The sequence below is a fragment of the Salmo trutta genome, chromosome 14 (genome assembly GCF_901001165.1).
Source record: "Salmo trutta chromosome 14, fSalTru1.1, whole genome shotgun sequence".
Taxonomy (NCBI): Eukaryota; Metazoa; Chordata; class Actinopteri; order Salmoniformes; family Salmonidae; genus Salmo; species Salmo trutta.
In genome coordinates, this window is record NC_042970.1 from 65,915,044 (window position 1) to 65,942,000 (window position 26,957).

The 26,957-nt window shown below is 41.4% G+C and overlaps 2 protein-coding genes across 2 annotated transcripts; both read left to right on the top strand.

The window, feature by feature from the left end:
* Positions 1-3,839: 3,839 nt before the first annotated feature.
* On the top strand, positions 3,840-12,944 carry LOC115208678 (C-C chemokine receptor type 7-like). Its single transcript, XM_029776929.1, has 4 exons — positions 3,840-4,165; positions 10,911-10,957; positions 11,214-11,629; positions 11,970-12,944. The coding sequence occupies exons 1-4, from the start codon at positions 4,150-4,152 to the stop codon at positions 12,622-12,624; spliced, it is 1,134 nt and encodes a 377-aa protein (XP_029632789.1). The 5' UTR covers positions 3,840-4,149; the 3' UTR covers positions 12,625-12,944.
* Positions 12,945-14,800: 1,856 nt separating this feature from the next.
* LOC115208679 (tensin-4) lies at positions 14,801-26,526 on the top strand. The gene is made up of 13 exons (XM_029776930.1): positions 14,801-14,954; positions 18,055-18,324; positions 20,238-20,604; positions 20,821-21,167; positions 21,307-21,402; positions 21,661-21,792; positions 22,309-22,401; positions 22,970-23,047; positions 23,208-23,270; positions 24,832-25,003; positions 25,134-25,202; positions 25,382-25,408; positions 25,542-26,526. The coding sequence occupies exons 2-13, from the start codon at positions 18,066-18,068 to the stop codon at positions 25,672-25,674; spliced, it is 1,836 nt and encodes a 611-aa protein (XP_029632790.1). The 5' UTR covers positions 14,801-14,954; positions 18,055-18,065; the 3' UTR covers positions 25,675-26,526.
* Positions 26,527-26,957: the final 431 nt, after the last annotated feature.

Consider the following 26,957-nt stretch of genomic DNA (forward strand, 5'->3'; position numbering starts at 1 on the left):
TTGTGGTTACTGTTTCTATGCTGGGTTCTTTTCCTGAGCGCCTTGAAAACTCAAAGCCGCAACCGCACAGGCAGACAGGTGTGCAGCTTGTGCAGAGTTGGTGGAGAGTGGGGGAGAATAAGACTGAACGTGCCCATTATTGACCAAGATAAACCAAGACAGCAGTGGAACTCCCACCACTGCCTAAACAAAAGTGTTGTGGTGGTAAACACAATGACAAACGTATACTGTATGAGTATTGGTGAAAGGGACTTTTGGAGAAATTACTGAGACTTTAGTGTAAATCACTTATTTGTCGAAGTTGTCAAAGGGGACATGAAGAAACATTAGTATATGTATAATATTTTGGATTAAACACACATGAAGCGTTGACTGTAATGAGTCTATCTCACCTTAGAAGTACTCTACATATCAGCCACTTGCTCTGGGAGGCCTGTTTTGAAGCTGTTGGTTTGGCAAACACCCAGAATTGGTAAGACATTTAAAAATAGTCCCTTCAATGCATGCTGTTCACAGAATGAGCATCCATCTTGTTTGTTATTTACTTGTGCAGTAAATACTTTTCAGTATTTGTTTTTTAGTTATATTTGTACTTTTATTCTAGCTAAATGTTACTCAAAGTATGTTATTTTCTATGCTAAAGATTTCATTTTAATACAGACTTTGTAATACAGCCTTTTCATCCAACATATTAGTACACTCTTAGAAAAAAAGGTGAACCTAAAAGGGTTCTCCGTCTGTTCCCATATGAGAACCCTTTGAGTAACCCTTTTTGGTTCCATGTTGAACCCCTTTGGTATCTGTTTGACCCGGACACTGAGCTTTTCCTTACCTTCATCCCTGCTCCACCTGAAAGTACAGGCAGGAGTGGGGATAAACTGCAGACAATAGAAAATAGTAGACAAAAGTAAAAAATACAATTAAAATCAATGTCTAATGGCTTTTAATCTAACATCAGATGTAAACTCAGTCGGAGACGGCATGGCCAATTTCATCAACATCTAAGCCTATTTTATTTTATTTTAAGCTTTTTTTTACCAATCCTCGACTTTGGCGATGTCATTTAAAAAATAGCCTCCAACACCCAAATCAACAAATTGGATGCAGTCTATCACAGTGCCATCCGTTTTGTCACCAAAGCCCCATATACTACCCACCACTGCGACCTGTACGCTCTCGTTGGCTGGTCCTCGCTTCATACGCGTCGCCAATCCCACTGGCTCCAGGTCATCTACAAGACCCTGCTGGGTAAAGTCCCACCTTATCTCTGCTCGCTGGTCACCATACAGTGAGGGAAAAAAGTATTTGATCCCCTGCTGATTTTGTACGTTTGCCCACTGACAAAGAAATTATCAGTCTATAATTTTAATGGTAGGTTTATTTGAACAGTGAGAGACAGAATAACATCAAAATAATCCAGAAAAACGCATGTCAAAAATGATATAAATTGATTTGCATTTTAATGAGGGAAATAAGTATTTGACCCCCTCTCAATCAGAAAGAGTTCTGGCTCCCAGGTGTCTTTTATACAGGTAACGAGCTGAGATTAGGAGCACACTCTTAAAGGGAGTGCTCCTAATCTCAGCTTGTTTCCTGTATAAAAGACACCTGTCCACAGAAGCAATCAATCAATCAGATTCCAAACTCTCCACCATGGCCAAGACCAAAGAGCTCTCCAAGGATGTCAGGGACAAGATTGTAGACCTACACAAGGCTGGAATGGGCTACAAGACCATCGCCAAGCAGCTTGGTGAGAAGGTGACAACAGTTGGTGCGATTATTCGCAAATGGAAGAAACACAAAAGAACTTTCAATCTCCCTCGGCCTGGGGCTCCATGCAAGATCTCACCTCGTGGAGTTGCAATGATCATGAGAATGGTGAGGAATCAGCCCAGAACTACACGGGAGGATCTTGTCAATGATCTCAAGGCAGCTGGGACCATAGTCACCAAGAAAACAATTGGTAACACACTACGCCGTGAAGGACTGAAATTCTGCAGCGCCCGCAAGGTCCCCCTGCTCAAGAAAGCACATATACATGCCCGTCTGAAGTTTGCCAATGAACATCTGAATGATTCAGAGGACAACTGGGTGAAAGTGTTGTGGTCATATGAGACCAAAATGGAGCTCTTTGGCATCAACTCAACTCGCCGTGTTTGGAGGAGGAGGAATGCTGCCTATGACCCCAAGAACACAATCTCCACCGTCAAACATGGAGGTGGAAACATTATGCTTTAGGGGTGTTTTTCTGCTAAGGGGACAGGACAACTTCACCGCATCAAAGGGACGATGGACGGGGCCATGTACCGTCAAATCTTGGGTGAGAACATCCTTCCCTCAGCCAGGGAATTGAAAATGGGTCGTGGATGGGTATTCCAGCATGACAATGACCCAAAACACACGGCCAAGGCAACAAAGGAGTGGCTCAAGAAGAAGCACATTAAGGTCCTGGAGTGGCCTAGCCAGTCTCCAGACCTTAATCCCATAGAAAATCTGTGGTGGGAACTGAAGGTTCGAGTTACCAAACGTCAGCCTCGAAACCTTAATGACTTGGAGAAGTTCTGCAAAGAGGAGTGGGACAAAATCCCCCCTGAGATGTGTGTAAACCTGGTGGCCAACTACAAGAAATGTCTGACCTCTGTGATTGCCAACAAGGGTTTTGCCACCAAGTACTAAGTCATGTTTTGCAGAGGGGTCAAATACTTATTTCCCTCATTAAAATGCAAATAATTTTATAACATTTTTGACATGCGTTTTTCTGGATTTTTTTGTTGTTATTCTGTCTCTCACTGTTCAAATAAACCTACCATTAAAATTACAGACTGATCATTTCTTTGTCAGTGGGTAAACGTACAAAATCAGCAGGGGATCAAATACTTTTTTCCCTCACTGTAGCTGCACCCACCCGTAGCACGTGTTCCAGCAGGTATGTCTCACTTGTCACCCCCAAAGCCAATTCCTCTTTTGGCCGCCTCTCCTTCCAGTTCTCTGCTGCCAATGACTGGAACGAACTACAAAAATCTCTGAAACTGGAAACACTTATCTCCCTCACTAGCTTTAAGCACCAGCTGTCAGAGCAGCTCACAGATCACTGCACCTGTACATAGCCAATCTATAAATAGCCAAAACAACTACTTCTTCCCCTACTGTATTTATTTATTTAGGTCCTTTGCACCCCAGTACTTCTACTTTGCACACTCATCTACTGTCCAATCTACCATTCCAGTGTTTTAATTGCTATATTGTATTAACTTTGCCACCATGGCCTATTTATTGCCTTTACCTCCCTTATCTCACCTCATTTGCTCGCATTGTATATAGACTTATTTTTTCTACTGTATTATTTACTGTATGTTTGTTTTACTCCATGTGTAACTCTGTGTTGTTATATGTGTCGAACTGCTTTGCTTTATCTTGGCCAGGTCGCAGTTGTAAATGAGAACTTGTTCTCAACTTGCCTACCTGGTTAAATAAAGGTGAAATAAAAATGTAATAAAAAAAAAAGTAATGGGGTTGTAATGGCGAGATGAGAAACCAAATCTATACCAATTTAGGACCTATATATTGTGTTCTCAATGAACTGATGTAGCCTATTCTTCACTGTAGACTACAAAGAAAAATAAGTCTCAATTGCACAAGCGTAACGGTGTTACCTTTCTAGTGACTGTGTGTTGAAAATAGAACAGACAATACATTTTCCCTCAACCCCTGTGGTCACTGAGATCTTTGTGTGTCTGAGTGTCTGTGCTGAACAACATGAACACTAATTTCCTCTCATAGTGTGCAATAGCTGTATGCAACAGTTCAACAGCAACGTTCAATAGGGAGTAAATCACCAACGACAAGCGGGATGAAGTTCTATCTCTCTGTACTGTCATATAGATTATAATACCTCAAATTGTTCATTCGTCAATTTCCTGCACACTCCTGCACAATGCGTAAAACCAACAACATTTGCATACACTCTCATTCCTAATCATTGTTTTTTACAAGACACTGGGAGAGTAACTATGAACCAGGGGCACTTTGTTTAGTATAGTTCAAAGGGAAAACTAGCGCCTCACACAGCCTCATCTAGACTAGCGGGCTGTCTCTCTACTTTCACAACCTGTGTACTGAGAGAAAGTGCAGTAGTAACTCTCAATCAACATGACCGCTGTCAAAGGTGAGCACATCATTCAATGTTTCATACAATTTCATAACTGTGGAAAAGTGATTTAAACATCTTAAATAGTTAATTATTCATAGGATATTAGCTTCCTGCAATTTTTCAACTAATAAGAACAAACACTTTTATCAAAAGGAATATAAATATGTTTTGTTCCAAGATTTATTTGTCCAATAAATAAATAGATAAATATGTTTTGTACAAGTAGGGGTTATATTGAATTAAATTACTAAAAAGGCACTACTATGGGGCAAGTTTAGCAAAACATTGTGTCCAGTCAATTGCTGCATGCAGGTAGACAATAAAATACGAAACTAGTAAATGTGCTTCCGTTAGGTGAACATAGTGTATGTGATGTAGGGTGCTAAGATGGAAAGGCTGATAACAAGCCATACAGCTGTATAGCTACAGTAGGGTGTAATCATTAAATTGAGCTTCTACTTCTTATTAACACAATATCTGTGAATCGCTGACATCTGCTGCCCTTGTTTAATTAATGTTTTTAAACTGTTAATTCACTTTTTAAGTCTTTCAAATCAATTGAGTATAGAAATACTGAAACTGGAACCAGGTTTGTAAGACTGAGATGGTTGCAGGTACAGCCCCTGTTCACTCATGATACGTTTTGTAACCGAGTCACTTCTGTTTTGAAAGTTTGTGAATTTCCAGTTTTCTGATCATGAGATTTTTTTATATATATTTTTTATTTCACCTTTATTTAACCAGGTAGGCCAGTTGAGAACAAGTTCTCATTTACACCTGCGACCTGGCCAAGATAAAGCAAAACAGTGCGACAAAAACAACAACACAGAGTTACACATAAACAAACGTACAGTCAATAACACAATAGAAAAGAAAAATAGAAAAATCTGTGTAGTGTGTGCAAATGGAGGTAGGCAATAAATTGGCCATAGAGGCAAAATAATTACAATTTAGCATTAACACTGGAGTGATAGATGTGCAGATGATGTTGTGCAAGTAGAAATACTGGGGTGCAAAAGAGCAAGAGTGTAAGTAATAATATGGGGATGAGGTAGTTGGATGTGGTATTTACAGATTGGCTGTGTACAGGTACAGTGATTGGTAAGCTGCTCTGACAGCTGATGCATAAAGTTAGAGAGGGCGATATAAGACTCCAGCTTCAGAGATTTTAGCAATTCGTTCCAGTCATTGGCAGCAGAGAACTGGAAGGAAAGGCGGCCAAAGGAAGTGTTGGCTTTGGGGATGACCAGTGCAATATACCTGCTGGAGCGCGTGTTATGGGTGGGTGTTGCTATGGTGACCAGTGAGCTGAGATAAGGCGGGGTTTTACCTAGCAAAGACTTATAGATGACCTAGTGCCAGTGGGTTTGGCGACAGATATGTAGTAAGGGCCAGCTAACGAGAGCATACAGGTCGCAGTGGTGGGTAGTAAGTATATGGGGCTTTGGTGACAAAACGGATGGCACTGTGATAGACTACATCCAGTTTGCTGAGTAGAGTGTTGGGGGCTATTTTGTAAATGACATCGCCAAAGTCAAAGATTGGTAGGATAGTCAATTTTACGAGGGTATGTTTGGCAGTATGAGTGAAGGAGGCTTTGTTGCGAAATAGGAATCCGATTCTAGATTTAATTTTGGATTGGAGATACTTAAAGTGAGTCTGGAAGGAGAGTTTACAGTCTAATCAGACACCTAAGTATTTGTAGTTGTCCACATATTCTAGGTCAGAACCGCCCAGAGTAGTGATGCTAGTCGGGCAGGAGGGTGCGGGCAGCAATCGGTTGAAGAGCATGCACTTAGTTTTACTGGCATTTAAAAGCAGTTGAAGGCCACGGAAGGAGAGTTGTATGGCATTGAAACTTGTTTGGAGGTTTGTTAGCACAGTGTCCAGAGAAGGGCCAGATGTATACAGAATGGTGTCGTCTGCGTCGAGGTGGATCAGAGAATCACCAGCAGTGAGTGCGACATCATTGATGTATACAGAGAAAAGAGTCGGCCCGAGAATTGAACCCTGTGGCACCCCCATAGAGACTGCCAGAGGTCCGGACAACAGGCCCTCCGATTTGACACACTGAACTCTGAGAAGTGGTTGGTGAACCAGACGAGGCAGTCACTTGAGAAGGCTATTGAGTCTGCCGATAAGAATGCAGTGTTTGACAGAGTCGAATGCCTTGGCCAGGTCGATGAAGACGGCTGCACAGTACTGCCTTTTATTGATGGTGGTTATGATATCGTTTAGGACCTTGAGTGTGGCTGAGGTGCACCCATGACCAGCTCGGAAACCAGATTGCATAGTGGAGAAGGTACAATGGAATTCTAAATGGTCGGTGATCTGTTTATTATATTGGCTTTTGAAGATTTTAGAAAGGCAGGGCAGATTATAGGACAGCTGGGGTGTTAAGCTTGTCCCAGTTTAGGTCACCTAACAGTACGAACTCTGAAGATAGATGGGGGGTGATCAATGTCCTGGGCACAGATGGGGGCCTATAACAAGCAGCAATGGTGAGAGACTTGTTTCTGGAAAGGTCGATTTTTAAAAGTAGAGGCTTGAATTGTTTTGGCACAGACCTGATAGTATGACAGAACTCTGCAGGCTTTCTCTGCAGTAGATTGCAACTCCACCCCTTTGGCAGTTCTATCTTGTCAGAAATAAATAATAGTTAGGGATGGAAATTTCAGGATTTTTGGTGGCCTTTCTAAGCCAGGATTCAGCACGGCTAGGACATCTGGGTTGGCGGAGTGTGCTGAAGCAGTGAATAAAACAAATTTAGGGAGGAGGCTTCTAATGTTAACATGCATGAAACCAAGGCTTTTACGGTTACAGAAGTCAACAAATGAGAGCGCCTGGGGAATGGGAGTGATGCTGGGTGCTGCAGGGCCTGGATTCACCTCTACATCACCAGAAGAACAAAGGAGGAGTAGGATAAGAGTACGGCTAAAGGCTAAAAGAACTGATCGTCTATGTGTTCGGAACAGAGAGTAAAAGGAGGAGGTTTCTGGGCGCGGAAGAATAGATTCAAGGCATAATATACAGAGTATGGGTATGGTAGGATGTGAGTACAGTGGAGATAAGGCATTGAGTGACGATGAGAGAGGTTTTGTCTCTAGCCCTTTCACGAGTGAGTTCCAAATATCTCTAACGGTCGCCTCAGCGTGAGTTTTTTTATGCACGTGATGTTCGAACGTTCTCTCCATTCCAGGATGTGATTGTTTCATAAACAACAACACTGAATGGCTCAGAGTGGGAGTGAGAGGTTACCGTGATTGACTGCCTGCACGCGCCATTTTTATCAATAAATCACTATCAGAAAATGTTTTGTGTGGTATTATTGATATATTTAGTATTTTATTGACGTTTTTCAATTACCCGTGATAAATCATGCATTCCGATTTTTGCATAAATTGTAATGGGCGCATAGTATGTGTGTAAAATAATGTATTGAAGGTTGTACTGATTATGATGAGCTAAGCTATAGCTATTCCAGCTATGTGTATGGAGCCATGTTTGTTGACATACAATGCATTCTGGGTTTCACGTAATCATCCGTTTGACCAAAGATGTTATAACAAAATGAGGTGAGTAAGAGTTCACTAATTAATGGTGGGATGTGAACGACAGTAGATGACACACCCCTTCAACATGCATACTGTAAACAGACCAAACTCATCTTGTCTTCTCTTATTATCTTCGGTTTCTGCGCGCTGAAACTAATCGACGGATTATTTTCAATTTCTAGAAAGTGTTTTACCTAATTATTTCGATCAATGGTGAGCTCACTCGTGATGTGATTAATTATACATAGTAATTGCTATTAGCTAATTCATGGTATAGTTTACGTCAGCCGAGAGTTAGAAAATATGACTGCTTGTGTTGCGTCAATCTTTCCTCAGTTAGCGCTAGGACAAATGTAGCCTACATTTTTCCAGTTAGGATGATTGTGTTATGCTATAGATACTTCTGTGAATATCTGAACATTGCATCCAAAAATAAACTGCTCACATTCTGGACATAACTTTGTAAGGACTGTTTGTGTAAATAGTTTCTGAAAAAAGTGTGGCCAGCTCAAATGCTGATTGTTGCGTCATTCGAAACTGGCCGTTCTAAATGAGCGTTCTAAATGAGTGTTCTAATCACACGGGGTGTGATCGTACGCTTCAGGGACCACTGTAGAACGATCACACCCCGTGTGATGGTATGTGTGAAAGGGCTAGAGGCACCATTTAAGCCAGGTGAGGTCACCGCATATGTGGGGGGTGGAACAAAAGGGCTAGCTAAGGCATATTGAGCAGGGCTGGAGGCTCTACAGTGAAAAAATACAAAAATCACGAACAAAAAGAGAAATAGACAAGGCATATTGACATTAGGGAGAGGCATGTGTAGCCGAGTGATCATAGGGTCCAGTGAGTAGCTAGGCGAGCTGGAGGCACGGCGTTTCAGACAGCTAGCAGGCTGGGGCTAGCAGGCTAGCAGATGGGCCTCAGGGGGACAAGCCAAAGGGGTATTTTTGATCGTGTTTTTTGTTTGTTTCTTTCTTTTTGTCTCTAAAAAAATGATAGTTTTAATGCTTTTCATATTTGGGTATGCTATCATATCTTTGAACAACCAATCAATTGGTGCATCCCCTTCTGTTATCACCAGATGTCCTTGCTATGTCTTTGTTGCACACTGGACAACAGGGCTCCTCAATTCCATTCATCCGTGTGAATATTTTTCCTTGAGTGAATGGTCACGGGTCCAGAACATAGTTATACATGATTTGCACACTGCAAATTAACTGCAGAAATCCCAAACACTTTGAGCTGATTTCCTGGTGATTTCCAACAACAAACACTTTATGCTCAGAAAACTTGGGGGCCAAATAAAATCACATGTGGGATGAATTTGGCCTATTGATCACTTATTGGGGAATCCTGCGGTACAAGCTAAATACCTAACAGTTGAGACAACTGAAATTCATTATTGACACTTAGAAAAACAATTTATGCTAATAACAAGGGACATCAACTCCTATGCATCATCATAAGTGACGTGTCTTGAACTCTTTCCAAAGGTTGTTCTTATACAGTGGCTTGCGAAAGTATTTACCACCTTCACATCTTTCCTATTTTGTAACCTTACAACCTGGAATTAAAACAGATTTTTAGGGGGTTTGTATCATTTGATTTAAACAACATGCCTACCACTTTGAAGATGCAAAATATTTTTTACTGTGAAACAAACAAGAAATAAGACAAAGTAACTGAAAACTTCAGAGTGCAATACTATTCATCCCCCCAAAGCCAATACTTTGTAGGGCCACCTTTGCAACAATTACAGCTGCAAGTCTTTTGGGGTATGTCTCTATAAGCTTGGCACATCTAGTCACTGGGATTTTTGCCTATTCTTCAAGGCAAAACTCCTCCATCTCCTTCAAGTTGGATGGGTTCTGCTGGCGTACAGCAATCTTTAAGTCGTACCACAGATTCACAATTGGACTGAGGTCTGGGCTTTGACGAGGCCATTCCAAGATATTTAAATGTTTCCCCTTAAACCACTCGAGTGTTGCTTTAGCAGTATGCTTAGGGTCATTGTCCTGGTGGAAGGTGAACCTCCGTCCCAGTCTCAAATCTCTGGAAGACTGAAACAGGTTTCCCTCAAGAATTTCTCTGTATTTAGCGCCCATCCATCATTCCTTCAATTCTGACCAGTTTCCTAGTCACTGCCGATAAAAAACATCCCCACAGCATGATGCTGCCACCACCATGCTTCACTGTGGGGATGGTGTTCTCGGGGTGATGAGAGGTGTTGGGTTTGCACCAGACAGCGTTTGGCCAAAAAGCTAAATTTTTGTCTCACTTGACAAGAGTAGCTTCTTCCATATGTTTGGGGAGTCTCCCACATGCCTTTTGGCGAACACCAAACGTGCTTGCTTATTATTTTCTTTAAGCAACAGCTTTTTTCTGGCCACTCTTCCATAAAGCCCAGCTCTGTGGAGTGTACGGCTTAGTGGTCCTATGGATAGATACTCCAATCTCCGCTGTGGAGCTTTGCAGCTCCTTCAGGGTTATCTTTGGTCTCTTTGTTGCCTCTCTGATTAATGCCCTCCTTGCCTGGACCGTGAGTTTTGGTGGGAGGCCCTCTCTTGGCAGGTTTGTTGTGGTGCCATATTCTTTTGATTTTTTTTATAACAGATTTAATGGTGCTCCGTGGGATGTTCAAAGTTTCTGATATTTTTTATAAACCAACCTTGATCTGTACTTCTCCATAACTTTGTCCCTGACCTGTTTGGAGAGCTGCTTGGTCTTCATGGTGCCGCTTGGTCGTGCTCCTTGCTTTGTGGTGTTGCAGACTCTAGGGCCTTTCAGAACAGGTGTATATTTACTGAGATCATGTGACAGATCATGTGACACTGATTACACACAGGTGGACTCTATTTAACTATGTGACTTCTGAAGGTAATTGGTTGTACCAGATCTTATTTAGGAGTTTCATAGGAAAGGGGTGAATATATTTGCATGCACCACTTTTCCATTTTTAAGGATTTTATTTAAACAAGTAATTTTTTACATTTCACTTCACCAATTTGGACTATTCTGTGTATGTCCATTACATGAAATACAAATACAAATCCATTTAAAGTACAGGTTGTAATGCAACAAAATAGGAAAAACGCCAAGGGGGATGAATACTTTTGCAAGGCACTGTAGTCAACTAACATATCAGTCTATTTATCAATCAACTGATACTCTAGAGCTTTAACCACACCTTATCTGATTTTCAGATATACGAATCTTAGTACCAGCTCTGCTGATCTGGACCTACTTTGAGGTAAGAACAATGGATGAACATAGTCTTCAGTATACCATATCATACAATATCATTTGTATGAAGTATCTGAAAGCATGCCAGTTTATCAAGGGGCCAGATGCAGGGTACATTGTGTCTGCTTTATTTTGGAACCAGTTCCCTGAACCTGAACATTAATCTATTTGAATTACATTTTATTAGAATTCAAGGCATACGATTACACCAGTCAATCATCAATTATCCTGATTTACAGTATGTCCCATTGCCTTTTTTTCAGACTTGCTTCTCTCAGAATGAAAAAATGACTACAGAGTTCATCACTGATTACACTATGGACAAGACTGACTTGGATTATGAGTATTGGACCCAGCAATGCCAGAAGGAATCCAACCGCTACTTCCGCTCCTGGTTCATGCCCACCTTCTACTCCTTCATCTGCTTCCTCGGTCTGGTTGGTAACATCCTGGTGATCGGTACCTACGTCTACTTCAACCGGCTGAAGACCGGGACCGATGTGTTCCTGCTCAGCCTGTCTGTCGCCGACCTGCTGTTCGCCGTGTCGCTGCCCCTCTGGGCGACCAACTCCATGACGGAATGGGTGCTGGGGCTGTTCATCTGCAAGGCCATGCACACCATCTATAAGGTCAGCTTCTACAGCGGCATGTTCCTCCTCACCTCAATCAGCGTGGACAGGTACGTTACTGCAAATGAGAAAGCGTTCTCAAAGACTAACCTGGTTAAATAAAAGCCTGATTGAAACGTGTTGCAGTGTGCATCCTGCTGTGACCTAATAGGCTGATCTGCTCCTATCTCTGCTGGGACCTAATAGGCTGATCTGCTCTTATCTCTGCTGTGACCTAATAGGCTGATCTGCTCTTATCTCTGCTGTGACCGAATAGGCTGATCTGTTCTTATCTCTGCTGTGACCGAATAGGCTGATCTGCTTCTATCTCTGTAAATATTTGTATATGGTTCACTAAAATATTATATGAGCCTGCTATATAAAGCCTACTTTTTGTCATTTTTCCGACAGGTACTTCGCCATCTCCAAGGCCGTCTCTGCCCACCGCCACCGCTCCATGGCAGTGTTCATTAGCAAGGTGACCTCTGTGGTCATCTGGGTGATGGCGCTGGTCTTCTCTGTGCCCGAGATGTCCTACACCAACATCAGCAACAAGACCTGCACCCCCTACACCGCCGGCTCAGACCAGGTGCGCGTGGCCATCCAGGTGAGCCAGATGGTCCTGGGGTTCGTTCTGCCGCTCCTAATCATGGCCTTTTGTTACGGCGCCATTGTGAAGACCCTGTGCCAGGCCCGGAGCTTTGAGAAGAACAAGGCCATCAAGGTGATCTTCACTTTGGTGGCGGTTTTCCTGCTCTGCCAGGTGCCCTATAATCTGGTACTGCTGCTGACCACTCTCGACGCGGCTAAGGGGGGCAGCAAGGACTGCATCTACGACAACAGCCTCCTCTACGCCTCTGACATCACCCAGTGCCTGGCTTTCCTGAGGTGCTGCCTCAACCCCTTTGTGTATGCGTTCATCGGGGTGAAGTTCCGCCGCGACCTCCTGAAGCTGCTGAAGGATCTGGGCTGTATGAGCCAGGAGAGATTTTTCCAGTACACCTGCGGCAAGAAGAGCTCAGCGGCCGCCATGGAAACCGAGACCACAACCACTTTCTCCCCCTAAAGCTGCCAATGCTGCCTAATCTGTCAGCCTTTTCAACATGGACAAGACCTTGTACACAGCCTATGTTTATTTCTGATTATATTTAAATTGTTTTCTTGTAAGTGTTCTATAGGTCACTGAAAAGGTCTAAAGGACATATATGTTTAATGTATCAGGCAACTTACTTGTCGCCACCAGGTATTGATTTAGATCAAGTCTGTACCATACTCAATGTAATACTCAATGTAATACTCAAAATGCTCAATGTCTTCGTATTATTTCAGTGTTGTTTGTAGTCTTATTTCCAAAGTATTGTAAATAAATAAGAATTCAAAAAGGTGTACTCTGGTCTCATTTGACCACTTGTTCAACAACTCACATGAAAAAATACTAAAGTATACTATGGTATAAATACTGTAGTGTTTTTGTGGTATTCACTGCAGAGTTTTTGCATACTTTACTGTAGTATTTACTGTAGTATACTGTATACTGTAGTATTTACGGTTAACTATAGTATAAATACTGAAGTAAAAAAAAAGTATATACTATAGTAATTAATTCAGTGTTTTTGCATATTGTACTATACTGTAGTATTTACTGTAGTGCTTTTGCAGACTGTAGTATACTGTAGTATTTACTGTCGTGTTTTTGCAGACTGTAGTATACTGTAGTATTTACTGTAGTGTTTTTGAAGACTAGCATACTGTAGTAGTATTACTGTTTTTGCAGACATGGTGTTTTTGTTTTACTATCTTTGAAATAGAAGTGGAGGCTTTCTCCTTCAAGAAACCTACTGGAGAAATACTAAAACAGCACATTTTTCATAACCTGTAAGTAGGTAGGACTGGGGTCTGAACAGCTAGTTCAGTGCTTCTGCTCTTTTCAATAACCTGAAGGGAAATTAATATATGGTCTATACTTGGCATGTATGTTTCTCACTTATGGGTGGCACAAATTGCGATACAGGGGAGGGGAATGGGCAGGGTATATGCAAATTGAACACTGCAGTGTTTAATATAGTAAAAAAAAGTAGTGTTTTTACTGACATTGCTGTAGTATTTACTACAGTGCTTCTTTTGCGGTTAATACTGTAGTATTTACTATATACTACAACATTATATATTAAGTACTACACAGGATCGAGGGATTCTACAGTGTGGTATGGTATTCTACAGCAGGGGTAGACAACCCTGGTCCTGGAGTGCCACAGGCACTTCATGTTTTTGGTTTAACTGACCTGGAAGACCAGGTGTGTTGAATTTAGGCAGTCACTGAACTGATTAACAGTATACTACAGTTTACTATAGAATTATATAGTAAGTACTGTAGTATTCTATAGTAAACTGTAGTATTTTTTCATGTGGGAACCCTACTTCTAGGCTATTTAACATTAGATTTCAACCAATTTACAGTACCTTGCTTCAATATGGGTCTTTGAAGCCCATAACACTTTATTTGCATAGTCTGTGGAACATCTACAGATGGACTATCCAAATAAAGTGTGGCCTTGAAGGCTTCCACAGGACAAAAAGAACATCATACGGCATGGCTAATAAATTGTTTGTATTCAAACTAGGGGGTTACAGAGGAGGTTAGCACAAGTCAGACATCATCTCATTCACTTCCTCGTTTCAAAACAAACCTTGGGAGTTCAGTTCCCCAGAAATGCAAATGACAATAGACTATTGTTTGTAAGAAATGGGTTATCCCTTTACATCCTTTCTGAAAGTTACCTAATACTCCTTTCTAACAACTATAATAGTGATAAGATAAGCTTTTATTGATTCCACAGCATTTTGTTTTACAGATGCTAAAAGACATGGAGATCAACTGTAAGACATGGATAATTCAAAAGAAAGTTTTATAGAACATGTATTGTCTTTCAACATAAAATGTATAGCTTATGGAAGTTGGCCAATTTACTGTATCTCTGAGTGCAAAATTTGCACAAAAACATACAGTAAAAGAGATGGGTTACACTCGTGCCCTCTTCACGAATGTGTTCTCTAGAACACTACCCATCCTTTACATTTCACTCATTCTAGTTACAGATCTGTAAAATCCACTTAGAAAATTCAAAATATCCATGAATTATATTCCTCATAATAATTTATAATTCCTGTTTCTGCCTAAAATTAATATCCTACAATTGATGACATCATCAGACCTAACCCAGAATATTAGAGCTGCAAGCAAGGGCGTGTGAAACAGTCGGCTGACTGGATGAGAGTAGGAGGAGTTGGGAGCTATCAATAAAAGCATTCTACTCTTGGATTAATTTACTTTGAAACCTCAGGGATATAGACAATCCCTTTCCTTACACATTGAGGACAAGAGAACAACAAAAACAGGTAAGATACCTCAACTATATTTCAGAATACAGAATCTCATACGTGACAGAGGGAGATTAAGAATGCATTTAATTAGAATATGTATACTGTGTTTACTTATACTTCTGCTGTTACACTTTGGAGAAAAAAAAGATTTATGCAAACAAGTATCATAAAACATTAGTACTGTATTCATCAATGATAGATAATAGTTTTTTTCCAAATGTTAGGGTAGGGATTTTTCAGTAATAGACTTATATCTATTATTCTTTTAAGTATATTGCGGTGAAGGTGGGTCAGGACCTCATGCACACGCTACCTGCACATAGAGATTGGACGTCCTTCGCAGGGTCGCAATCTAATGCTACAACCTCATGCTACTGCAACTACAGTACGTGTTGCCCCCAAGGCTGATAGAACGATGTTGAAGTGTGTCACATAAGTGAGCCTCAGGCATCAACTTTCCTCACTCTGTCTGGAATGTGGAAATAGTAGGCTACTGTACACTACAGCAACACTAAAGGGGGTCTTTATAGGGCCTCCCGAGCGCACAATTGGCCCAGCATCGTCCGGGTTAGGGAAGGGTTTGGCTGGGGTAGCCCGTCATTGTAAATAAGAATTTGTACTTAACTGATTTGCCTAGTTTAATAAAGGATAAATAAAAAGAAAATAGGAAGCAGTTCTTAGATGTAACATCTGTACATCTTTTCATTGCTGTAAATACCAGTGGTAAATCAGGATAGAAAACGTATGGTCTCTGATTGCTGTATCAGCAATGGAAGTGTTGGGGGGACAACAAGGGTTGTGTTGTCATGGTGACTCCCTCTGGCCCTGTGACTCACTGGGTGCCTTGCCCTGTCTGAGATGAGGGGGAGGAGGGGGTAGAGTCTATCTCCCTCTTACACAATCCACACCCTTCCTCTGACTGCTTCCTTTATCCCCTCAACTATCATTGTCAAGAGACTGCGTCATACTTCTAGGTCAAATATGTAACTTTCAAAATTACTATGGCCCTTACCTATACTCTTGCATGTGTGATGCTGTAAAGCTAACCACAGTATTGGTAAGCAACTGGTAGGCAGAAAACCTGAAGAGAAGGATATGAGTATTTGTTAATAGCCAGTAGCTGTTAAGCCAACAGTAAACAGGTCTCATATAATTAAGTATTACTCATATTTAGATGCAGCTCCTTTCACTGGGCTCACAAAGAGTTGACCTTTGTTGACAATACTATCAACAATACAATGAAAGTTTGTGGAAGGTTCGTATAGTTCACGGGACAGCTGCAGGTCTATTGAGACTGGGAAAGGCTGGGTGGAGTTCACACAATGTGGAAGAGTGATATTTGAACTTAATTCACTCAAGATAACATTGTGTCACGATAACAATGTGTGTGAATCCAATGAAAACGCAATATGATGTGAATCATAAAACAAACGTGTAAATCATCTACAATATCTGAACTTTTAGTACTGAGCGTTCTACCTGGGTTCTGTTGAATTGCAATGTCCTTTAACTGACAGCTTTTTGCTAGTAGGCAACTCTGGTTGAAATTACGTTCCTTACAACAAGACAGTTTTAATAACTTTTCCCTGGTGGGTAACTAAACATTTTCTCTGTAATGGAGATTTGTATACATACATGTACATTTTAGCAAAGTGTAAATATAACTTGTACAGTAGCAACGGTCAAGTGTAGGGTAGGCACAGCTGTCCTATTTAGGTCAGTTTTACACAGTGTAATAACCGCCATTCATCCCATTGACACACCAATGTTAGTGATCTCGCCTATAATCAAATCAAAGTTTAATATGGGACGTGGGAGCGAATCCAAATATCAACTCAAAAAGCGCTGTAACAGTAATCCAAATTCAATCTATATGTACAGTACCAGTCAAAACGTTTGGACACACCTTTTCATTCCAGGGGTTTGCGTTATTTTTACTATTTTCTACATTGTAGAACAATAGTGAAGACATCAAAACTATGAAATAACACATATGAAACCAAAAAAAGTGTTAAACAAATCAAAATATATTTTTATTTGAGATTCTTCAAAGTAGCCACCATTTTCCTTGATGACAGCCTTGCACACTCTTGGCATTCTATCAACCAGCTTCACGAGGTAGTCACCTGGAATACATTTCAATTAACAGGTGTGCCTTGTTAAAAGTTCATTTGTGTAATTTCTTTCCTTGTTAATGCGTTTGAGCCAATCAGTTGTGTTGTGACAAGGTAGGGGTGTTCACAGAAGATAGCCCTATTTGGTAAAAGACCAAATCCATATTATGGCAAGAACAGCTCAAATAAGCAAAGAGAAATGACAGTCCATCATTACTTTAAGACATGAAGGTCAGTCAATGCGGAACATTTCAAGAACTTTGAAAGTTTCTTCAATTGCAGTTGCAAAAACCATCAAGCACTATGATGAAACTGGCTCTCATGAGGACCGCCACAGAAAAGGAAGACCCATTTTTTGCTCTGCTGCAGAGGATAAGTTCATTAGAGTTAACTGCACCTCAGATTGCTGCCCAAATAAATGCTTCAAAGGGTTAAAGTAACAGCCATCTCAGCATCAACTGTTCAGAGGAGACTGCGTGAATCAGCCCTTCATGGTTGAATTGCTGCAAAGAAACCACTGCTAAAGAACATCAATAAGAAAAAGAGACTTGCTTGGGCCAATTGAGATGGTTTTGGATGAGTTGGACCACAGAGTGAAGGAAAAGCAGCCAAGAAGTGCTCAGCATATGTGGGAACTCCTTCAAGACTATAGGAAAAGCATTCCAGCTGCAGCTGGTTGAGAGAATGCCAAGTGTGCAAAGCTGTCATCAAGGAAAAGGGTGGCTACTTTGAAGAAACTAAAATGTAAAATATATTTAACACTTTATTGGTTACTACATTATTCTATATGTGTTATTTCATAGTTTTGATGTCTTCACTATTACTCTACAATGTAGAAAATAGTAAAAAATAAAGAAAAACCCTTGAATGAGTAGGTGCGTCCAAACTTTTGACTGGTACTGTATATGCATCGGATGAATTTACACAAGCTATACTAAGAACGATATTTACAGCAGTAGATATATTAGAGTGAGTTAATCCTACTGGTGTGTCTGTTTCAGAGATTTACGTGATGCCTATAGCTGGAGCCATGTCCCACATAATACCCAATCACATTCTGAGGGTGGGTCAGAGTACCTGCCTGGACTCCGGTCATGAGGCGGCTCTGGGGTGCAGTCCGAGTGTCATGATGGACCCCAACGGGAGTTGCAGTGAACAGGATGACCTGGACATCTCCCTAAATAACCTGAACCAGCTCATTCTGGAACTGGACCCCACGTTTGAGCCCATCCACTTCAACAAGAGGTCCCAGTCCAGCAGCCTCCACACAGGTAGGACAATGAGTGAGAGAGGGCATGTAAAGCCCAATAGTTATTCACATGCTGTAATATAGGCTAGGCCTATTTACATTCTTTCAGCACAAGCTCACATGCTTTATTTAAACTGTAGTTTATGTGCATATATTTTTTTTAAATTGCTATTTCTACGTAGACCTGTCAGGAGGCCTACGCCTACGGAATTACTTTCGATCATTCAATTCAACAGTTTTGAACATAGAAAAATGTCAAACTTAGTCAATGAAAGAGTTTAGACCTAGGGTACTTTTCCGTCGTTAAACATGGCTAGAAACATCTGCAGTTACGTTGGCTGGAGACCAAGCCTGAGAACCTAACAACTTCCATTGTGCCCCATTCATGTACCCATGGCCCGGGGCTATGTAAAAAATCCACCCATAATTTCACATCAGTTTAATGTTACAAAATAGAGTACATTTGTCTGGGGTTACTGCCCAGACAAAAAAACATACCACACCCAGAACATCTGAGGCAGACACACAGCGGTGCTTTAAATACAGTCAACCTTTAACAGTCACTGTCTGACATGGTCTGAAGAACTGAAAAACAGAAGTGAGCACAATCCCATATATAGAAGTATTCATTCTTAGACAACCAAAGAAAATGGCGTGGGATGTACTGAATGAGGTTACAGTAATTGTGATGGATATAGTTACTGTTACTCATCAATGGATCTCCCCCTTAGTACTTGTCACCGTTCCACGTTAAGTCTCGTCACTACATAACAGTGGCCCGCCCTTCTCACTCACCCTCACCACAGGACACCTCACCTCAGTGGCATGGGGCAACAGACTCATCTATTTCAATAGGTTCCCGCCGTTACTGACAGGCGGGTAGATCATACAGTCAGACAACATTTTTGGGGGACAAGTTGAAACTTATCTAGGAAATTCTCCATGGCAAAGTACTGCATTTTCACCCTCACAGCAGGAACACAGTGTTTGCTTGGTGTATTTGAATAGGGAGGGTCGGAACTCACTTGAACAAGTAAAAGCCTGCATGACGTGGATGAATTTCAACCTTCTGTCATTAGCCTCCCAGGAAAACACTTGTGTGGTATACACTGAGTATACAACACATTACAAACACCTGCTCTTTCCATGACATAGACTGACCAGGTGAATCCAGATGAAAGCTATGATCCCTTATTGATGTCACTGGTTAAGAGTGGTCCACCACCCAAAGGACATCCAGCCAACTTGACACAACTGTGGGAAGCATTGGAGTCAACATGGGCCAGCATCCCTGTGGAACGCTTTCGATGCCTTGTAGTCCATGTCTAGACGAATTAAGGCTGTTCTGTGGGCAAAAGGGGGTGCAACTCAATATTAGGAAGGTGTTCTGAATGTTGGTATAGTCAGTGTAGTATTGACATAATAAAGCCACGCCCATCTAATACAGACACACAGCCATAGAAGGGAAAGGAATGGGATGTATGAGTGAGTACATGTATGAGATTAAACGAGTCTCCACAATCTGCTCTGACTGTAGAGTATGTGGGTCTTGAAAAGGCAATACATTTTATCTGTAACGGCACGCAATGGATATGATTTTTGATCACAAGAAGACTATTTCAACCCTTCTCATTCATATTATGGGGAAGGAAACCTCCAATTTTAAATGTGTGTGATCATTTCTTGTAAGTGACGGTATGTTAGAAACACAAGAAGAAAAAAATCCCATGAATTGTGTGACTTATTGCTCGCCGAAAAGGCCACTGAACATTCCTTTCTCACTTCTCTTGGATGTTCTTCCTCTCTCCTCTGAGATAACATAACATTAACAATATAAGAAATTGCATAGACTTATTAGGTTTTCCATTCCCTTTATCAATTCGATATTTAGCACCATTTGCTCCAACTTCCTCTGGTGTTCTCCCTCCTCTCCAGATGACTTCTCCTCTCCAGATGAAGACGTCTCCAACTGTGTGCTGGTCCCCAGAGGCGGTTCTCCAAGGAACATCTCCACCTCCTCCTTCTCCTCCGTCTCCCCCTCCTGCAGCATTCCCATCCCACTCTCCTCTGCTTCTGGCTCCAGGTGCAGCCCCCAAAGCTCCCTGGTGTTCTCTGATGCCTCCTCTCGCCCCCCACTGCCGTGTGGAAGTGTCGTCCGCCGGCGGCTGCCCTCAATGCAGGGAGGCGATGTGGGCATGTGTTCATCCCCGGTCACCCTGCGCATGTCACACTCTCACAGGAACAGTGCCGTCTCAATGCTCTCCACGTCGCCCGGCTCAGAAACCAGTTACATAATGGGCAGGTCAGAACCCTTCACACTCTGTTAATACATGCTTTTGGAAATTACTTTAATATCTTAGTTTTATGCAAAGATAATGGCAAGTTAGACCAGTCTTGACTCCATAGAGCAACACTAACTGGTGTTGTCACAGTTTGACACTTGACAGCTCTACCAATCCTTTGTCTGGACTCCACAGTGCCGTAAACATCTTCTCTTCAACTCATCTCTCTTCCACAGCTATCAGTCATTGCTCAGTGACAGTGAAGGCGACAGCCCCGAGTCTCTCCTCCTCTACCGCACATCCAGCTCCTTCAGCGACGTGTCCAGGTCCTCAACCAGGCCGTTCACCAACAAGCCTTTGCCGACCGGCCCATCACCACTCGGCCACTTCCAGGGGATCCACAGCAGCCCTCACAGCAGCCCTGCCTCCCTGGCCGGTTCACTGACAGACATCCCTGTGGTGTTGGTCAACGGAGCTCCAGAGCGGGAGCTCAGCCCCCAGTCACCTCCAGAGGCAATGGTCCCAGACATACAGATCAAGCAGAGGCCCAGCTCCAGGCCATCCTCGCCATCTCCCTCTCACTGTGAGTCCTGATGATGATGATGATGATCCTTGTCAATCTGTTTAAAATCTAAAATCTCTGTCCAGTGCCCTCTGCTGGGAAAAGGTTTGTGCGTATTCAATAATAAAATAATGTGCATTTTATTTTCATGGTCCCTCAGCTTTCCAAGGCCATTTCCAAGGCAACCAGCACTCCATGAAGTTTGTCATGGACACTTCTCAGTTCTGGTTCCGCCCACACATCAACAGAGTTCAGGGTAAGCATTTTGAGAAGAAATGGGGAGTATATATTATATTATTTGGCCACAACTTTATGTACGTTGTTGCATTTTATGTCCTATATTAAGTTAAAGACGCAAAGCAAATTTGTTTTAACAGAAAACCAAAAGTTATCTTAGACTAAAATGAATAATTGTATTAATACTCGGTCTACAACAGAGTGACAAACAATGGTGACTCTATGGGGATAACCCTGCACTGTCTGAGCTGTATCTGTTGTACCTGTGTGATTGTAGCTGAGGCCATAGTGATAGATAAGGAGCCGGGGACCTTCGTGGTGAGAGACAGCACGTCCTTCAGAGGCTCCTTCGGGCTGGCTATGAAGGTGGACCAGGTGCCCATCAATATATACCCTACTGGCCAGCCAGGTAAACAATCCTGAAGTCCTTCTCCCCGTTCAACACTGCTGCTCAGAATAACCACACACACACCACATCACACAGTCCTATAAACAGAGTATACACAACTAAAGCACACGATCAATACCAGTGTGTCTTGAAAAGACCTGATAGGACTTGCCCACTCAAGTCAGTAGCAGAGTGAGTTAGGTATGTCTGTCTGTGTTTATCCTGAAATCTGTGGTGCAACCGGAGGCCGCTCATTACTCATAATGTCTACCTCTGTGGCAGTGCAAACACTCCATAGCATTTAATTACCGGAATTTTATTATAGTGTTTAGATCCTGGCTTCTTATATCAACAGTAACTATTATCAATATTACACTATTATCACAACACCACATCATCAACAATACCACAGTCACAGTAGAATCAAAGGCATCTGTCCGTATGTTATCTAACTGTCATATCAGAGTCGTTTACAGTAAATACTACACTGCCCATCTGCCTTGTCTCTTTTCCTGACACTTGGCTTCTTTATTGTAGCGGAGGGCAGCTCAGAGCTCGTGAGGCACTTTCTCATTGAATCGTCGGCCAAGGGCGTCCGTATCAAGGGCTCCTCACAGGAACCATACTTTGGTAAGAAGTAGGCTACGTCAACTTTGTTCATTCATAGTGTGACAATCTATCAATCCCATACTTCCTTGTTTACCATGAATGAACAATCTGTCAATATTGACAAAAGGCCCAGATCCTGGTTTAGGAGAAGTATGAATCACAAGACTTGAGTCAGCCATGTCTGGTCGGTGTCCTGAAAACTTGGAGGCAGAGGGATGGAGCTGTTTGCTTTTCAGGGCTTTGAGAGATGTGGGCTTCTATCCTATGTCCTGTAAGAAAGAAAGTAGATTAGATTTATATTGGCTGTACCGCAACTCAAACAATCGCACTATAGAAAAACAAAAAACAAAGTTGAGTCTGATTGTGATAATCTATGTAGATCTCAAACACATTTGTGATGTCGAGGTTGCTTTGTTGTTGCCTCATCAAGGCTACTCTGATGCATGGATTTAAGGCCATGACTCAGAAAGATCACCCATCCCCTCTTGTGGACATTCCTTGAAACAACATTAATACTTTATCATTTGATATGTATATTCAACCACTTTTAGTTAAAACAACTGGACTGTTTTTTTTTATCCCCTTGCAGGTAGTCTGTCTGCCCTGGTCTTCCAACACACCATCACTGCATATGCCCTACCCTGCAAACTTCTGCTCCAGTCACATGGTATGCTATAATAATTTAACAAATAGCCTAAATCTATTAGGCAACAAGCCACAGATGATGATGTTTACATAAATTGTATGATGATATTCCATATTCCACATATAAGACAACCTTTTTATCTCTAAACCAGGCAATTGAATAGTATCTGTTTGGTCTACAGATCTAAACAAAGTACAGGAGGGAACAACTGACAGATCAGCACCAGAAGACAAGACCAAGACCGGTGAGAATTGAGCCCCCAGCATTCATCATTAGGTTATCTAGTTGTGGTATCAATTTGCCTATCAGCTAGCTAGTTTTATATTATTCTGCCTCTAAAGAATAACATGCAACAACATAATTTCATGGACACGTTTGGTAGGCCTTAATGGTGACTGGCTAAAGAAATAGTCCAAGCTAGCTAGCTATAGCAGCCAGCGTTTCATTGTAATATTAGCTAATGATCTGTTAATGGCTTACCTGAGTAAACTCGCCCTTACAAAAAAATATTGCCCGTTTTGAAACTGCAGTAAATGCAGTTGACTGGTATTTTGGAAGAAAGAATTGCAGCATACTGCAGTTATACTGCAATATTTTCCCATAAAGGGTAAACATTTCTGCATTGGTTATCTTGAACTTGTTACAGTTCAACTAAGTTATTTTCCCCGTAATATACTTTAGGAACATATTTAAATGTTTACAAAGTTAGCGAACGTCATCTTCAGATAAACCGTGCAGATTCCCTAAAAACACGCCACTTTGATACAGCTCCGACTTTGGTGTAGTAGGCTAGGATCATTTAAGCAGCAGTTTAAGGGTTAGCGAAAATGCTTTCTAACCTGCTACAAAAAGTCACTTGAATTGAAGTGGCATGTTTTTAGGGATTCCCAAGCCGTGCATGCCAAGAAAGCTCACAGGTGAGTGGACCACCTGACCTCTCGCGACTCCCGCAAATTATATGGATCATCGCAGTATTCTTGATACAGACAGAAATGTGGATATCATCAAATCAAATGTATTTATAAAGTCATTTTTACATCAGCTGATATCTGAAGGTGCTGTACAGAAACCCAGCCTAAAACCCCAAACAGCAAGCAATGCAGGTGTAGAAGCACGATATTGACAAAATATATATCTACTGCTCAACAATGGATTCGTTGTCCACAGAGCTATTTGGATTGGTGGATACATTTAGTTATTCAAAAACTATTTTGAATATTCGATGAGGGGTATTGACGTCAACTGCCTGTGTTCAATGGAGAGTGAGATTATATGCTAGCCTCAATATGTCTCGAATTTCAACAGGGACAACTCTATAAAGTTTTCTCGAAGTTGCCAGGATGTCACGTGAATCACACTTGTAACAACCTAAACGTTATGAAACTTATATTTGATCAAATAAGCCGCACGTATCAAAATAGCAGTTCATGTTTATCTTGCCTAATTTCAGCTCTCTCATTGCCTCTCATACAAAAACTCCTCACCTGCTTATTAATTAAGAATCTGCTTAAACTGGACAGATTTTATACAGTGCGGTATGAGTGCAACACAAGCTTCAACAATGTCGCAACTTCTTGCATGAAATAATTTATGCTACAGTATAAACAGTCACAGTAGGCTACATTGCACACAGCATTTGGACTCCTATAATATTTAGGAAATGACTGGTAAGTGTAGAAATCTGCAGTGCAATGTAGTGGTTGTCCTCCTGTCCTACATGCCGCAGTAGACAGCTGTGATGAAAAGCATCGCACTGGTTTCTCTTCTCTCAAGTTAATTCATGATCTTTCTTGTCTTCTCCCTAGCTTGCAATTTCCTCTATCTGAGTGCAATCCCCACTGAGATGTTGACAGGGCCGTGCGCTGTACAAAAGGCTGTGTCCTCCACCTTCACGATGGCCCAGGGCACCATCACACCCACCATAGTCAACCTGAAGGTGTCACCCAAAGGTGTCACTTTGACAGACATCCAGAGAAAGTAAGAAAAATATGGAATTTTTCTGAATTACGTTTTCTTTTGAGCATTCAACGATGCTCAAATTATGGTAATGTCTTGTAAGACCTTTCTTGATTAAATGAAACCTGATGAATGTGTGTGTTCCCATTAGACTCTTCTTCAGACGTCATTACCCTGCACACCTGCTCAGCTACAGTGGTGAAGATCCAGACAAGAGACTGTGAGTTGATTCTTTCAAAAGCTTGTTTTTAAGGGCCCTGAGTTTTCCTGGTAAGGTCATGTGGTCAGGAAAAACTCTGGGCCTACAAATCAGAAATAAAGTCCACTTGAATGGACTGTATCCCTATCCATTTTTAAACATAGTTTTAATCTCTAATTATACCCCTTATATCTTCACAGGTGGCACAGGAGTTCCAAACCAGCAAGGTAATGTTCTTCATTATTAGATAGCTTCAGCATGCATATGCCAATATTATAATAGGTATGATTTTGTGAAGGAAAGCTAACAACAATGTAGGCAAATATCCAACTTTATTTTGATTATTTTTTCCCCCTCCAGGATATTTGGTATAGTGGCAAAGGGCACTGAAGCGGGTATGGAGAATGTGTGCCACGTCTTCGCAGAATACGACCCTCTTCAGCCCTGTAATCCGACCATTGAGTTGACACAGGGCATCATTTTCAAACCATAACCTCACTCTGTCCAGTTTGGGAAGGTGAGATAAGACAATATCACCAGACTGAATGCCGGAAACCCTTTAAGTCACTTCCGTCAACGAGGGCGCCCAGAGCCAGACCTGATACAGATACTCTGATGTGTCATAAAGACACGTAACAGGGATTCCTGTAGCATGTTGCAAATCTGATGACCCACTGAGGCCAAAAAAGCTTTATTTCCACCAAAGCTAAGACTGTGGTGTCCGTTCATAAAAATGTTGTACCCCAATTAATTTCATACAAGGTAGGAAGATACTGTAGAGTTCAAAATCGATAGGTCATAGATGTTGCAAGCTATAACATTGTATAGTTTGGATGGAAAGGGTTCCACAAAGTACACTGCTGATGAACTGTAGATCAGTACCTTATTTAATAGTCACCCCCTGGTTATGTGGAGGGCACAGTAACTGGAGCTATCTTCATTTCTACAGGAAACTGTGATATAAATCTGTAGTAGTTATCATAACGAGGTTGAAAAGCACTAGAGGTTCATTAGATAAGTAGAGATATCCTCTCAGGGCCAAATTCTAACTTGAGATCCATGTGTCACTTGTATTTTGGCAAAACTCTCCCATTTACACTAATGCATGAGAAAATGTGAGTTATGGGCATGCAAGTTAGATTTGGCCCTAATATGGGTAATTTTATTATGTATAGCCTGTTGCTATGCTTCATGACAAGAATTATATTTTTTCCTGCACTAACTTTATCATATCTATTTTCTCAGATGTTGTATATTCTTGTGTATTAAATACAAAACGTATCTATTTCATATTTTGTCATATTTATTTGATATTTAGGATAGTAATAAACTTCAAGTGACAAGAGTGTTTGTGTCTTGTCCCTGCAGAGTGCACCCATACCCCAAACACATACCTGCCAAATACATGCAATATTCTGGAAATACATTAAATAATCTGACTCTGTGGAAATACATTATCTGAAAAATTCGCAGCATTTGTGCAAAACCCATGACTAGAGAAATATAATATTCTATATTGATAAAAAAAACCCACTAAAGTCCGCGTTTTTGGTGTTTTATTTAAATGAATACATTGTTAGATAAAAGCATAATTCTTCATTCTAACGTTAAAGAGCTCCAAAAAACGAAAAGAAGATTTAGTCCCAAGTACTCCACGAAGCAGAGCAAGTCAAGCGCACGAAGAACTGCATAGAAGATAATTGTTTTGAACATTTGTACACAGGAGGGACCCAACTGCAACGCACAATGGTATTATTTTCGCGTCATATATTTGGT

Excerpts from the sequence above, each read along its gene's own strand:
- LOC115208678 (XM_029776929.1), top strand. Across the intron at positions 10,958-11,213 it reads TGATCTGGACCTACTTTGAG|ACTTGCTTCTCTCAGAATGA; the intron begins GTAAGAACAATG and ends CCTTTTTTTCAG. Across the intron at positions 11,630-11,969 it reads ACCTCAATCAGCGTGGACAG|GTACTTCGCCATCTCCAAGG; the intron begins GTACGTTACTGC and ends TTTTTCCGACAG.
- LOC115208679 (XM_029776930.1), top strand. The coding sequence starts at position 18,066 with ATGCCTATAGCTGGAGCCATGTCCCACATAATACCCAATCACATTCTG. Across the intron at positions 18,325-20,237 it reads GTCCAGCAGCCTCCACACAG|ATGACTTCTCCTCTCCAGAT; the intron begins GTAGGACAATGA and ends CCTCCTCTCCAG. Across the intron at positions 23,271-24,831 it reads AGAAGACAAGACCAAGACCG|CTTGCAATTTCCTCTATCTG; the intron begins GTGAGAATTGAG and ends TCTTCTCCCTAG.